The 16,191-nt window shown below is 33.7% G+C and overlaps 1 protein-coding gene across 2 annotated transcripts; it reads left to right on the top strand.

Moving 5' to 3' along the window:
- On the top strand, positions 4,315-13,832 carry LOC105159803 (synaptotagmin-3). 2 transcript variants are annotated; one of them, XM_020693242.1, is made up of 11 exons: positions 4,315-5,434; positions 6,596-6,837; positions 8,646-8,664; positions 9,513-9,718; positions 9,888-9,997; positions 10,092-10,190; positions 11,740-12,178; positions 12,286-12,380; positions 12,471-12,520; positions 13,220-13,275; positions 13,441-13,832. In XM_020693242.1, the coding sequence occupies exons 1-8, from the start codon at positions 4,668-4,670 to the stop codon at positions 12,372-12,374; spliced, it is 1,971 nt and encodes a 656-aa protein (XP_020548901.1). In that variant the 5' UTR covers positions 4,315-4,667; the 3' UTR covers positions 12,375-12,380; positions 12,471-12,520; positions 13,220-13,275; positions 13,441-13,832. The 2 variants fall into 2 exon arrangements, with proteins under 2 accessions (XP_020548901.1, XP_011075303.1); XM_011077001.2 differs by lacking the exon at positions 13,220-13,275.

The raw sequence follows: 16,191 nt of genomic DNA, 5'->3' as shown, positions 1-16,191 counted from the left end.
ACAACGACTCACACCGTCCCCTGATCTATATTATAAACTTAATTTTTTTTTAAAATAATGACTAAAATTTCCCTCCTAGTCAACCTAGGCCTAGTAAAATATAATTATAATATATCTATATTATATAAATTTTAATTTTATATCAAAAAAATATTTTTTTAGTCCGTTAAATATGTTCAATATTAATTTTAGTTTGATAATTAGCCCAATTTTTTATAATTCCATTAAATTTTAAAATTGAAGAACTTTAGTTCTTATGTTGGAGATTTAATTTTTGACATAAAAATGATATGGCATGCCAATTAATATTTTTTGGGGATTTTTAATTCTACATAGCTTTAAAAAATGAGTTGAATCATATATTGGATACAATTATATTATATATCATTTTTAAAAAAATAATAAAAAAAAACACCCAATCCCCACTGCACGATCGAATTCCCCTCCCCTCGGCCCCGCCCCCACCCCCGTGCCCTGGTGCCACCCAGATGGCCTAGATGTAGAAGCCATAGACTAGGGGTTATGAGGGTACGCCCACGCCCTTCTCTGCAGCTGCGGGATTTTTTTTTTAATTAATTTAATTAAAATAATATTATATTAAAAATATTAACATAATTATATATTTACATATAAAATAATATTTTATTATTAATAAATATTTATATATTATTTTAAGATTTATTAAAGTATATATATATATTATATAATATATATAATATTATATATATTAGATTGGAGAGAAGGGCAAAAATATATATATAAAAAAGACATGTTTCAGACTAATCTTCATAGTCTGCATTGCCAACTCCTGGCTTCAGGGTGTTTTTGAATTTTGTTTTATATCACAGGGGTGTAATTAATATTTAAATTTTTACAAGGATTTTTTGAATATTTCTGAAATTATAAGGGGGTCCTTGGATTTTTCCTTATGTTTTTATAGAAAAACCTACCATAAATGTATATGTTTACACAAAACTCAATACAAATATAAAAACTCATTCGAGAATATTTAAAAAGGATAGTTACACTCCCCTCCTCTAAGGTTTGGTGTGATTATACCTAAACCTCTTGTAGTTTGAAAAATTAAATCTAGCACCCCAAGATTTGCTTTCATCTAATAGGTAAGTCATCAATTAGTCAAAATTCACTGAATTTGCTAATATTAACAAAAAAATTAAATATAAATTTATATTTACCCTTGATTGATCTATTATTAACTTATTCACGTCAAACAATTTTTTTTCGACTAAATTACCCTTATAATGTGAAAATATATCTCTCCTCACATGTATTAATACGTGAAGACGTATGAGCATTATTTTGTTATAAGAAAATTTATCTAACGTTCAATAAATCAATAATAAGTTAATAGGGAGTAATATAGATTTTTTTTCGATTTTTTTATTAATATCAACAAATTTGGTGTATTTTGACTAATGAGAGACTTATTTATTAAACGAAAATAAATTTTAAAAGTGTTAAATGTAATTTTTTAAATTATAAAAAAATTATATATAATTACATCAAATTTTAGGGGAGAGAAATGTAATTATCGCAATAAAAAATAAAAAACTGTAAATCAGAACGAAAGCAAATGAGGTTATATAATAATTAATGCTTCTCATTTATGAGTATCTTTGACATGGGAGTCAAGCGCGTCTGCTCCGACCCATGTGAATCTCATTATTCATTGCTCATTTCGTATGACTAATTGACTGAAACAAACTGATGCCTACTTCCCTTTTATCACACATTCAGTTTTTTTCAGTAGCGTAACATTAATGAATAATTAATAAAACATTCTTTTATTTAATTTAAAAAGTATAATTAAATTATATTATTTATCTATATTATATAAAAAAAACTCTATTTTCGCTCACAAATAGTGATTACTTATATCGCAACACTAATTATTTAAATTACTAGAAATGTCCATATGTACTTCTAATCCCCCTACTCAAATTTTTCTTCTCATCTATATGATGTATACTAATACGAAAATCCCACTCACACTATTTTTTTTTTGTCGATAATATCCCTAAATTAGTTTTATTTTATTTTTTCTTAGAAAATATGATATGCTGGTTTATATATTTTATTATTATTTATAATATATCTCAAAGCGTAAATAATTATTTATTAAATAGCTAGTACTAATACAAAAAGAAAAGACTTTCTATACTAGCGGTTCATGACACTGCTGCACTAATTTTTAAATTAAATAAGTATACGTCTACGACAAATATGAAACGACGGTTACTCTTTTTTTTCTTAACAAAAGTGATTTTATCATTTTAACGCTACTACGTCAATTCTTTTGTTGTGTTGCTAATAACTTAAATTAGTTTTTTTATTTTTTTCTTTGGAATGTGATTTAATAGTTTATGTATTTTATCATGATTTATAATATATTTTAAAATATGAATAATTTTATTATACGCAAGCAGAGACAGGATGCTACAACGGCTAGTAATTTAAAAATAAGACCACATACATATGTGACGCGAATGTGTGTTAGAAGATTATTTACTCGCAAACAACAATGAGAAAACATATTATGAAAAAGAACTACCTTTTTTAAATAAAGTTTTCAATATTTCAATTATTAGTTTTAGAATAATAGTAATATAGTACGTAGAAAATTTCTTTTTCAATTTACTTTAAAGTTCTCCGTACAATCAAAATAAACAAATAGAAATAGAAAAGAAATATATGTATATATATATATGTATACTCTTCTATTTTTTTTTCCATAATTTATTTAGACAATTATTTAATAGAATTTTAAATAAACGTAATTAGTGAAAAAAATTATGCACACATTACACACAATTAGTAGTGTACTTTTATTTTTTTTACTAGCTGTGGTAACATGCTATTTTTGTGTGCATATAATAAATAATTTTTCGCACTTTAACATACATTATACAAAGTAAGATATATAAATCAACACATTCTATTGAAATAAAATAAAAAAATAAAGAAAAAAAATAAATCTAATTTATTTGTTAATGGAAAACTTGGAAAATTGAATAAATTAATTATCCTTATCAGTTAAAAAATATTTTTTGTGTCATAAAGAAATTAGTGCAGTAGTGTCGAAACTATCATTTTGTGTCTATGTGACCTCTTCTTTTTTTTATAATAGTACTATCTGTCATGATATGCTGTTCCTATGTGCATATAATAAAAAATATTTCATATTTTAAAATACGCTAACGTTCCTAGAAACAAAAAAGAAATGAAAGAAACAAAAGACCACTAATATAACATATTATCGACACAATAAAAAATTGGTACGAAAAGGTTGATTTTCATGTCATATTTATTATATAGGTATAATAAATATATTTAAAAAATAATACGATAGTATTAATTACTGGGGTTTATGAATGTAAAGAGTTTTTGTTTCTTGTATTAAAACAGAGAAATAAATAATGGAAAAGATGCTAATTGGTCCTCTCACAAATTTAATTATACTATCAACCTCATTTCCACTTTCTCATTGTTTTCATAATTTTTTAAGTTTATATTTTAGAATATTCTTTCTTTTTGATTTATATATTTAAAATTACTTTGTACTAATTTAATGAACATTCATTTTATTTTTAAAAAAATTATTTAATTATTAAATTAATATATAAAAATTTAAATATATATTTCGACGCCTAACTCTCTCTATATATAGAGATAATTACACTCTCCTCCTCGAATTTTGGTGTAATTATATGTACTCTATGTTTGAGAAATTACATTTAACACTCATGAGGTTTGCATCTGTCTAACAAATAAGTCTTTTCATTAGTCAAAATTCACTGAATTTGTTGATATTAATAAAAAAAAAAGAATGAAAATTGATATTTACTTTTGATTGACTTAAAATGACTTATTACAAGTTGAACATTTTTTTTCAAACTAAACTGCACTTGTAACGGTGAAGATATACCTCTTTACATATATTAATGCGTGAAGGGTTATTTGATCATTAAAAGATTTATTTGATTTGCTATAAGTCAAGTGAGGATAAATATAAATTTTTTTCTAATTTTTTTTGTTAATTATCAGTAAATTAAGTGAATTTGGACTAATAGAGGGACTTCTTTATCAAATAAAAGCAAATTTCAGAGGTGCTAGATGTAATTTTTCAAACTATAGGTCTATATGTAATTATATCAAACTTCAGAGGTGCTAGATATAATTTTCTAAACAATAGGGGGTCTACATATAATTATACCAAACTTCATGGTGGATAGGTAATTATCACACACATATGTATATATATATATGTAGGGTGGTACGTTTGTGGGTGCCAATTCGTTTTTGTGTCCCCAGATTTTTGGTTTGGAGTTGAAACCCTGTCCTTGAATTTGATCATTTTTCATCCCAAAATCAGAACCCAACTCAAATTCGTGAACTACAATCAAAACTTTTTCTATATCCTACCCTACCCTTCTTTGTCATCTTCTTCTTCTCACAATCATCGTCCTTTGGGCTGAATTTGTTGTCAGAGAAATTCTCTCTCCTCGCCATTGAAGCTGTAGTCTTGCTTGAAGGCAGACAAAGGAAAGAGAAGCAGAAGCAGTGGAATTTCTGGTGGTTCTTCTGAATTGATTCATGCTTCCGAGTAATTCTTCTTCTTGTTGTCCATATCGGCTGCCCATATTTTAATGGTTTTGCAGTCGGCTTCCAATACTTCACCCCTTTTCAGCTTGTGCCCTTGTGCTGCTAATCCTCTTCTTCTTCAATTCCGCCGCAGAAAGAGAGGAGTTATAGTTAGAAATGTGAGATGGGCTCTGCTTAAAGCTCAGGCCTGCATCAATGGCGGAAATCCACAACATAATTTCAGTGCCGCCGCCGGAAGGGGCGCCAAAAGCATAGTTTTGAAGCGATTTTCAGATGAAGAAGAGTTCGATTATGCTGCTTCATCTGGTCTGAATACTAGCAGTAGTAACTATTATAGTACCAATTTTGGGGAAGATCCTATAGTAGATAAGCTGAGGAATCAGCTGGGTGTCATCCATCCCATTCCCTCTCCTCCAATAAATCGGAATATTTTCGGTCTTTTTGCTTTCTTTTTTTTCGTGGGTGTTGTATTCGATAAGCTGTGGACGTCGAGAAAGAAGAATGCAAGAAGTAGCGAGAGTAAGCCGGGGAGTTGGCTGCAGGTGCCCACTAGCCTGTCCTTGTTTCTTGAGAAGGATTTGCAGAGGAAAGAGTCAGTGGAGTGGGTGAACATGGTGTTGGGGAAGCTGTGGAAGGTGTACAGGGGTGGGATTGAGAATTGGATCATTGGATTACTGCAGCCTGTGATTGACAATCTCAAGAAACCAGATTATGTGCAGAGGGTTGAGATCAAGCAGTTCTCATTGGGGGATGAGCCATTGTCCGTCAGGAGTGTCGAGCGCAGAACTTCTCGTCGTGCTAATGACTTGCAGTGAGTGTTTTGCCCTTGTTGTATATGTTGATTCACTTTTTTATAAACAAATTTGAGCATCCGATCATTTTTGTGCAGAATATGCCCTATAAGTTGATTATAAATAGGTGAGAGATCTTGTTCCTTACATGGGATTTCTAGCTATACAATTTGCATAAAATTACAGTAGTAATATCTCAACAGGAAAAGAAGATGTTGATGTTGAATTGAATATTAATCATTATTTAGCTAATCATCAGATACTGTCATCTAATCTTAAGTAGCTGTATTGGTCAGCCGGAGAGGCAGCCTTCTAGGTCAATCATAGCCCGAATGGATGAGAACATGTTACCGTCAGAAACAGTCATTAAATCCGAAAAGACGTATAGAGAAGAGGAATTTTTAGTCTCATCATTCTTACTTCCAAAATAAATAAATGAATATTGAAGAATTAATTCAGTCAAACACCATTTCAGCTTCCGTCCAAAATGCAATAGAAATTCTGAGAAAAAATATACCTTTTGTTGCAAGAAGAATTTAGGCTGTCCTCTCTTCCAGTGAACCTTCATGTAACTCATTTACCTGAAGAAATTTTGTTTTGAGTGGAGAAAATATTGGAAAACTGCATTTTGAGTTAAAATTAGCTAATAAGCTTGTTAGCTCCGACAAACATGAAGTCTGATATGGTTAACATTTAACTGTTTTTTTGTACAACCCCTTAAAGTTGAAATTCAGTTCTGGCACAAATATAGCAAAGCAACAGTGCAAAAAAGGTCAAAATTATAACGGATGTAATTTTGACTTTAGGAAATGAATCTGTAGTTGCAATCAATATTATATTTTCTCTAATATCTCCATCTATCTACTCATTGAAGGATTAGAAAACCAGGTGAATTTCTAATGAACCAGGTGCATATCCATTTGATAAGAATCCATGCAAAATGGTGCTGCTACTGATGCAAACTTGTCGGTCTTTATACTAGTTTGTTTGTTAATCGTGACTTATACTGTGCCTGTACTAGTACTTTCAGCAGCAAGGATGCAGTAATGTATTTTTTTACCATATTTGCATGCTGATATTGACTGACAGATGATGCATTACAACACTTCTCCCTTATCTATACAGATGGTGATTACTTTGAGTTGTGTTAACTTAATATTATTTTTCTTTTTTGGTCCAAGATACCAGATAGGCCTCCGCTACACCGGTGGTGCACGTATGCTCCTACTTTTGTCTCTTAAATTCAGCATTCTTCCCATCGTTGTACCAGTGGGTGTGCGAGACTTTGATATTGATGGGGAACTTTGGGTCAAATTGCGACTGATACCAACAGAGCCGTGGGTGGGAGCTGTCTCCTGGGCCTTTGTTTCTCTTCCAAAGATAAAGTTTGAGCTATCACCATTCCGCTTGTTCAATCTAATGGGTATATTATAATCTCTTCTGAGCATCTTTCTCTTAATCATGGCATTTGATTGGAGCATTGTCACCATACTCTTCTGCTCTCGTGCAAACTGAAAGTTGATGAAAAAGATGGATACTCGTGGAACAAATGAAATACTGGAGAGATCACTTTGAAAAAGCTAATCGATTAATTTGGGACTGCCCAAGCATCTTTTATCTCTTCTACACAAATTTTCACCCTTTATGACTGAAACGGGTGTACATACTGTATTAGAATCTTCAAGATTGACAAAAGTGAGTGGACATTTTTAATCCTTAATCTATGTGACAGTCACTTTTCAAAAATGGTATAAGAAGAATAAGTAACAGTTCGTGTAAAAAACTAACATTTATAATGTATCAAGTTCTTTGGAAATGCATGGTGGGTTCTGTATTCATGTTAATATTTCACATTATCATCTGTCTGAGGTCCTAGCCTAACCTATGGACATGCATAGCCAGAAAATAAGTTCTATCTCTGTATATGTTGGCATTTTAATAATTCTATTGGTTTTTCACATACTTAAATATGTTTGAGCCCCACTCAATCTAGAGTTACGCATAAAAAGTCTGGTCTCACTTTGTCATAGCTTTTGCTTGTTTCTTTTTCCAATATCCTTCCTGCTGCGTAGGTATAAGGTAACATCTCTGCCAAGGTGTTATCGCACCCTATATGACCTTGTAAGCTGTTTCCTATCATTTGTCTCAATAGCTTAGTTAATATTTTGACCAAAAGAAATCAGCATATCTGCTAGATATGGGGAGGCTTTGGTTTTGTCTTGAATATTTTAACTGCAGTGTAATCATTTTCCTCCAATCTGATATTTAAACTTTCTTGGGTGCATTTGTATGACTGTTCATTTCGAGCATCAAGTCCATGCAGTTTCTATCTTTTTTGTTTTTACCAGTCAAGTCGATGCCACTACCTTCTCTTTTCTTTGTGGAAATTTTCACGGATATAGGATATGTAATTATTTAGTGCATTAGTTATGCAATTCAAGTAACATCTCGAGCATCAAGTCCATGCAGTTTCTATCTTTTTTGTTTTTACCAGTCAAGTCGATGCCACTACCTTCTCTTTTCTTTGTGGAAATTTTCCGGATATAGGATATGTAATTATTTAGTGCATTAGTTATGCAATTCAAGTAACATCTCCATAATGGTTAAGAGGAGTGCTTGAAACATATGTGACAATTCAGACAAGCATTTCAAAATTTATGATGATGACATGCATGATCAATTGGAAAATAAAACATGAAATTTGATTGTGTGAATTATTTGATTAAATAAATGACTAGTTCCCGGAATCTGTAGTTTGTATTTTCCTTAACTTGCTAGAATAATTGGATAGCGAACAAGTGAGGGAAACAGATAGAGTGCTTGTTTGCTGGTCTGAGGGTAGATGATTGAGTGGTTTGTTACTAGGCCATGAACAGATGAGACTGTTGTATTTGTGCTTGCTGGTGGCAAGAAAATAAAGAAAGTGCGACCGGTTGTCCTCGGACACAATGGACAAAGTTTGAATTTGTAAATTAATTTAGGTCAATGGAAGTATGATCTTTGTGGTCATGATAAAAAACAAAAAGAAGGACATCTGTGGTCTAAAGATGGCAGTTTTGTGAATCTGAGTACTCTATTCAGATGATTTTCTTCTAATTTAACTTAAGCTTCTTCTTGTAGAATGTATTCGTTTAATTCATTTAAAATTAATGCTTCATTTGACTTCATATATCAGGAGAACCTACTAACTTTTGTTTCTCATGTTTTTTGGTGTTGGGGAAATCCATTCAGCAATACCTGTTCTCTCAATGTAAGTGATCTTCAGACTTATTATAAATATTGTTAACTTACCTGTCATGTGGAAATTTCTTTTATTCATCATATGGTTTAGCATGTACCAGAGCTTTTCAATTGCACGTTAACTGTTTGTCTCTTCAATTGCATATAATCCGAGAGCAAACTGATGTTATTCGCCACTCCTCCCCTTCATGGTTCTGTATCCTTGCTTTTTATATGCTTACTTATGAATTCATTTCCAGAGGCTATAATTTTTTTTTTTTTTTCCCTTTCCTGTTAGATATTTAGCCCGGTAATGTCTTGAGACATAACAACTCAAATTTACTTTTGTATATTGTCCTACGAGTAGGAATTTGAGAAATGAAATGCCTTCTAAAACCATGATTTTTCTAATTCTTTTCACTTAAGATATTGTTCCAGCATTTAATTCATTAGCTTAAACCCTAGTATAAATATTCCAAATTCCTGTGTGACTTTACCATGAGCTGGTCAGACATCTATATTCATTGTTTATGTAGATGTGTCACACTCTCCAGTCCCACTCAATTCTTTAGAGAATCTTGACCCTGCATATTTCAGCATCTTTCTTCTAAAGCAAAAGTGGGAAACTGTGTGAAGTTGTTTCCAGTAACAAACTCCTGGATTTGCTGTTCACTTGATATCTTCTGCTCCTAATACTCTTACTTTCCCGTTGTTATTTCAATTTCAAGTCTGTACGTGAGTTGCTGTGCTTTTCTGCTAGTAATATTCTTTATCCATGTCCTGCCTTTTGTCTTTCACTTTAGTGTTTCTCAGTTAATACCTTTGTTTCTGCAATGTCATTTCTCTATTATGAATGCTGAACAGACCTTTTTCATTCAGGTTTCTGACAAAACTTCTCACCGAGGATTTGCCTAAGCTATTCGTGCGTCCAAAAAAAATAGTTCTAGATTTTCAGAAGGGAAAAGCTGTTGGACCTGTTCCTAAAGATTCTAAATCTGGAGAAATCCAAGAGGGAAATAATGACTTTGCCGGAGAATTGTCCGTGACTCTTTTAGATGCACGAAAACTCAGTTATGTATTCTATGGTATGAATTTTACTTTGTATTGTTGGTTTTTGCAAGTGTAATGTTTAACTGTGTTAGAGTTTTAAGCTGTCATAAGTTATGACAGCTTGTCTGCAACTGTTGCTTCTAATTCTCATGAATTTCTCCTTATTTAATACCATGACTAAGTTGCTGTCCTGCAATATTATAGGTAAAACGGATCCATATGTTATTCTAAGATTGGGAGATCAAGTAATTCGTAGTAAAAGAAACAGTCAAACTACTGTTATTGGACCTCCTGGTGAGCCAATCTGGAATCAGGTGAGTTCTTTAACTGCTTGCATTTGTCAGATATGTGTGGTTTCATGACAAGTTCTGGATCTATTACTAATGATACTGTATATATGTCTCATAGGATTTTCACATGTTAGTTGCTGACCCTAGGAAAGAAACATTGTACATTGAGGTAAAGGATTCTCTGGGATTCACGGACTTGACTGTAGGTACTGCAGAGGTAAGACCTCTTGAATTGCAGACAGACTTACATCTTCTCTTTTCTTGCTGAAAAATTATAAATGTTTGTTTGTTGTCGTTTTGGTTTCCTTTATTGCAAAATATGCATGTTTCATATGGAAACCTCAACTGTCTGGAAACAAATGCTTTAATGGGAATTGGTTTAAGGTATGTATATTTGGTTGAACCAATATGGTGTTCATGGAGAAACCATCATCAGCCTTGCTCTTTTCTGGAACAATTGAAGAACACGAGCATAGAATTAAGTAAATAAATCATGTACTCCTTAAGGTAAAAGAAAATGAAATTAGATGAATCTAATGGGTGTTTTTGTGGAACATAAAACCCATAATGAAGTAGATCAGAAGTGTTTTCATCTGACTTTTAGCTCTGGAAATATTGGTCAAAAAGAGGAAATAAGAATGTCCTAAATGCTTGTCTGCATAGTTGAATGGCGAAATATACAGTTTACATCTTTGGAATTTGATGTGAGATTGATGTGAATTGTGAAAGATACATTGAGTTAAACAAGTATACAATCTGCAGCTTGGTAGCCAAACTTTCGTGTTGGGTGGTTCCTGGCTGGTTAATGGAATCAACCTCTTTTTCCACATCCAGACCAAACATGCTTGTCTGTATACTTACGGTGCAATCACAATATTTAATTGCATTACCATCTTTTAGGCAGAGAGCTATAAAGTAGCCCTTATTCTCTACTTTGACGTCCTTGAAAAGATGGACTTCCAGGAAACTGACAAGCTTCTAGCATCTATTCTCATCATCTTAATCCACTCCCATGAGCTGCATCATCAAGTAAGGTCCTACACTAAAACAAGTTTCGTGGAAATAGTTGAAGAGTAACTTAGTTACTGAAAACTGATATTTAACAAGGAAATCAATTAGTTAGATGGCATCTCAAGATCACTCTGTTAACTTCAGCGGTGTCCTGAAAACAAAAAAAGATAATAATGAAATATTGAACTTAACCCTGTAGGGCTAGATACTTGGCGATTTCTGTTGACCTGACGGCATCCTCTGATAACTGGAGGAACAATGCAATTAAACATGAAGATACTTATCAACATGAGGAAAAGGGCTGTGTTTCCTTGCTCCTCTTTTAATTTCGTTGCCCGCATTAAGTTATTTGGTTTGTAGGGTGGTCAAATAATTTTAGTTTGAGTATAAGGTTATCAGAACTTTATCTCTTATGTATGGTTTTCCAAAGTACCAAGAATAACATAATCTTTACCACTGGGCTATGATACGGCATTCGGAGGCCCTTGCAAGAGGCTATGGAGGGTAAATGGATTATCTTGCTCCCTTTTGCTTCTCATACAACAATTATTAATTCATAAACAGTAGTACGGCGGCATCTGATTTGTTTTATGTGCATCTCCACTATTAGCCAAATGAACTTGTGAACTGTTGCCCACATTGATGGAAACCTTATTTATTGTACTTTAAGTTGATCTTCCCCATTCTCCTATTAAGGTCTTACTAACGTCAGAAAGTGTTGCATTGGATAATCCCTCTGGAAATAATGTTTACAGGTTGATCTTGGATCTCTAAAAGACACTGTTCCAGCAGACAGGATAGTGGTACTTAGAGGAGGTTGGACCCTGTTCGGAAATGCAACAGCTGGAGAAATCCTCTTGCGTCTGACATACAAAGCATATGTTGAGGATGAAGAAGATGATAGGTCTGAGAAAGTATCTTCATCTGAGGATGAATTGTCTGATTCTGATGAACCGAATGTCACAACTTCTGAGCAGCGTGGAAAGGAAAACATTATTGAATCAGATAACGAATCTTTCATGGATGTTTTAGCAGCATTGTTGGTAAGTGAGGAATTTCGAGGTATAGTGGCATCCGAAACAGTGAATACCAAGTCTTCAGATGCTGGGATGAATGCCAGTGCCTCTGAACCAGATCTGCTTACTGTTGGATCCAGACAGCAAATTTCTGAAAAGGACTCTGGTAGTTCTCAAGGTACTCTTTTGAATAGCCAAATACCTGGTGCATGTATTCGTAAGTAGGTTGCCTCTTCAGAATTTTTTTGTTTGTTCAGAGTACCATTGAGGGCCTCTAATTTGCAGGAACAACTTTGTTTTGGCTTGCTATCATTACAAGTATCTCAGTCCTTATAGCTATCAACATGGGTGGTTCAAGTTTGTTCAATCCTTGACATGATGTGAGTGACGTGACATTGCTGAGGGACCATTATATGCTTCTTCATTGCATAAAGAAATTCTGATAGTTGAATGCTTCTCTTTACCTATAGGAGGCAACAATGGAAGCTCTATTTAACGCCTTCTCATTATTCTTTGTGAGGTAAGTTATTGGTTAGGATTTTTCCCATTCATATATTTTCTTTGTGAGGAAAGGTCCATGCAACAAAAGATCTCACCAGACTGTCAACTGCTTGTTTTGCTTGAGATTGATTTAAACCTTGCACTTCAAGATTTACTTGGGACACGTCTCTAAATATATAAATTTCTTTTGAACAGCTAGCAAGGGCTCCCATTGTCTAGCTTTTTATTGAACTTTGTTTCTGTTGTGACATCTCTAGCAGTGTAAAGACAGGTTTTGCATTCCCCTTGAAAAGATGTTCTCTTTGCCTTCCTTCTTCATCTTTTTCTTTGTTTGGCGCGTAATGCTCCAATCTTGAAGTTATGCAGCATAAAATTTCTGAAATGGTTGTAGAAACCAATTTTGTCAATTAGTGAGTTGCATTAATTCTTGGATGACTTCTGCCTAGACCAAAATGGCTCTTTTGGTAGTAGGGTGTTTAAGTAATTAGCCATTTTAAAGAGCACTATTTGGCTGTGGTTCCTTGTTTCACCACTAATCCGTCCGAAACATTGTGTCCATTATAAGTTTGTTTGTTTCTTCATCTCCCACCATATTGCACAATACAACACAGCACTGCATGTTGCTGTCTCCAGAATTTTTCCATAACGTTCTTGCTTGTTATAAAGGAGCTCTGGTTACCCACTATACTGTCTTAATTTTTCCGTTATCTCTACACAGTACACATTATGTTTCCAAGGAAATGAAATCAACTGCCAGCAGTTTTTCTATCTCCGGTAGCTCCTTAAACTCATTTTCGACCCTGTTAATTCTGTATGCTAATACTGAGAAAAAGGGAAAAACTTGGATTGTGTTTTGTCTTTATTCTCTTAACCTTCATACACAGGGATCTAACCTAAGTGATCATATTGCTGAGTGTACCATCCTTTTATGTGTCACAGGCGGATTGCACTTATCTTGGAGCAGAGAAGCTTCACAAAGAATAGTAGATAGTGAAAGGTGCATACAGTCTTTGCTAATTACTTGTTATTTAGGTGGAGAAAGCGTTAATCTTTGGCGCCAAAATTTTGAGTCTTCCCTGTAGCTTACGAAATGAACACTGTATATCAATAATTGTGTATAAAGCACCCACATACATTCTTACTTTTCATTTTGTTCATACTAAACAAGTGATGAATTAGTTGTGGACGCATTTGAGAATTTTCATCTTTTTTCTGAGCTCAAATAATAGTGGTTTGCTGTTTTTGCAGTTGCCAAATTCGTATTGTATTTCTCCAAGTTGTAATCTCCCTATGGGAAGAGCAAATAATGCAACCTCTATTATTACGTGAGATGAGCAATGGCTACTGTGTGTGTAGGAGTTTTTTAATTTTTGGATTTAAGTGCTAATTTTTCGAGAGAAAAAAAAAATGGTTGAAAATTAAAAATGGAAATGTATGCAAAAACAGTTTGCAAATAATTAAAAGGATGTAAAAGCTGTGGAAAGCACCCTTTTGGGGTTGCTTCCTGCTGCTTAAGCTTATCTATTTTGCTTCTTTTTCTCCTTTTGTTTTCCCAAGTATAAGTTGCAACATTCATAAAAAGAAGTAAAGTACATTGACACCTAGGTTGGATCCAAATACATTAGTATCCATCAAGTTTTTACCAAATTTTATAGGTATACCCCTTAAGGGTGTTAGCATAAGGTATTTTAGGGGCGTTTGTGGCAAATTTTTGCCACTGTACAGAAGGTGTGCTTTTAATTACAATCTTGTTTTTAAAGGATGTAATTATAATAATTGCAAAAGGCATGTAGTAGTCGTACATTTAGACACAATCTTAAGCAATGCTGATGTATTTTATTCTAAAAAAATCTCTAGCTTGGTTTCATTTTTATTCGCAAATTTTGTTGTTTTGAAATAGTGATTCAAGTGGATAACTGTTACAACATTCTCATTTTATTGTTGCTTTTAATATATAATTTTCAATTTGTAACTTAATTAATTTATTTTTTAGATAATGCATTGATATAACATCACTAATTATCCAAAATTGTTCGAGTATTATTGTTTACATCCAAAAAGAGGTAGAGAGAGAAAAAAGACAAGAAAAACAAAGAATTTGACGTGAGGAAAAAAGTTGCTTCTTCGGATAAGTCCAATTTAAGATATTTGAGCTTAACCTTTCACAAGTCTCAAAGAGGGGACCCGCAAACACGTTAATGTTCTGAAGCTCATGTTAAAAGTTAGTAAACGAGATAGATATACTAACTAAAGTGAAAGAGCGCAAGTGTTGCAAGCAAGACAATATTTATGTATGAATGTAGAGAAAACGTAACTCTTGGAGTTTTATCTCCTTAATAGATAGTATTTCTTCTTGGGATAAAGCCTCCCTCCTTCTGGGGAGGTGGTTATGATGAGCTAACAATCCTCCTAAATTTTGGGCTTTCCTTCTTTGTGTGGTGGTTGGGGGGGGGGGGGGGGGGGGGGGGTTGATCCTTTTTTCGAGTTGTTTGGTTGAGACTCGTCCATAATGTCATTTAGGTTTTCTTCTGGCGCTGACTTGGCTACCACGTGAGCAATGCTAATGCACCCCTGGAACCTTGCTGGACCTCGACGAGCTTCCTAGCGTGGATAGGGGTGCTAACCGTGCAGTTACAATTTTTTTAAATCAAATTGCTATTGACGGTTTTATAAAATAATTTTTTAAATTGTCACTTTTAAAACTAAAATAAAATGCGCGATTTTGTACGATTTCGGGTGGTTTGACGATTTTAATACTTATAATAAAAATAAGATGTTGCAACTAACAAAAATAAAAAAAATAAAACAAGTGTTTGTATGTAGCAAATTAAGAAAAACCAACATTATGTACACCATGGACCAACAATATATTGGAATATGTAACCAATCAATTGGACTGGTGTTTTTGAGAACTATTCAAGCAATCTTTATTTAAGCTATATTGTCTCGAGGAATATGGTAAGTATTCGTCTTTGGTGCATGTGTCTGTTGTGCTTACCAAATTACGTTAATCACTCATTTGACGTCAGAACATATGTTCATAGATCACTTAATAACCCATGTAGTTGGGCTGCACATTATATGGTAGCTGTAGGATCAACTTCTGAGGGTTATCTGAAACGTTCCAAGTCGAGGACCTCGAGATTGGGCATCGAGAGTCCTACTGAGACTTGCACCGGGTATTGCTCATTGGATGAGTGCTGCGTTTCATCAGCGACAAACGTCGGACGTCTATGCAATTTCAGTGAGTTAGTTGACAAGGTAGTCAACTGATTGAATTGAATCGCGGGGATCATCATATGGAAGCCTTGGAGGTTGGTCAGTATGAGTTGAGTCCCCAGCTCCGATAGTACGGAAGTAGTCCTCAGACTTGAGGAATCACGACAGTCACGTATATACGATGACTGTATCTTAGATTTGTGCGAGAGGTGATTGTGTTACAGACATGATCATCATAAGCCTTGTCCAGTGCAGTCGGAGTATGTAGCGAGGACGGTGAGTTCCAAAAAGAGGATCCGTCCCTTGTCAGTATGTGACAGCGGTATCTCCTATGCACTTGGAGATGTGTTCAAGCTTTATGAATCTGTGGCCACATTCGTTGATCGAATAGGCAAAGGAGGTTCTTGTATCGAGAAACTTGGCATAACGCGGTTTCAATGATCAAGCATAGACGCCCAGTCCAAGATGAGA

This window comes from Sesamum indicum, linkage group LG4 (genome assembly GCF_000512975.1).
Source record: "Sesamum indicum cultivar Zhongzhi No. 13 linkage group LG4, S_indicum_v1.0, whole genome shotgun sequence".
Classification (NCBI taxonomy): Eukaryota; Viridiplantae; Streptophyta; class Magnoliopsida; order Lamiales; family Pedaliaceae; genus Sesamum; species Sesamum indicum.
The sequence above is the reverse complement of the archived record's forward strand: the minus strand, read 5'-3'. Positions and strand labels throughout refer to the sequence as shown.

What these genes read in the sequence shown, in the direction of transcription:
- LOC105159803 (XM_011077001.2), top strand. Translation starts at nt 4,668, where the DNA reads ATGGTTTTGCAGTCGGCTTCCAATACTTCACCCCTTTTCAGCTTGTGC. An exon ending in ACTCAGTTATGTATTCTATG is followed by an intron (nt 9,719 to 9,887) that starts GTATGAATTTTA and finishes GCAATATTATAG; the next exon opens with GTAAAACGGATCCATATGTT. An exon ending in GGACTCTGGTAGTTCTCAAG is followed by an intron (nt 12,179 to 12,285) that starts GTACTCTTTTGA and finishes TCTAATTTGCAG; the next exon opens with GAACAACTTTGTTTTGGCTT.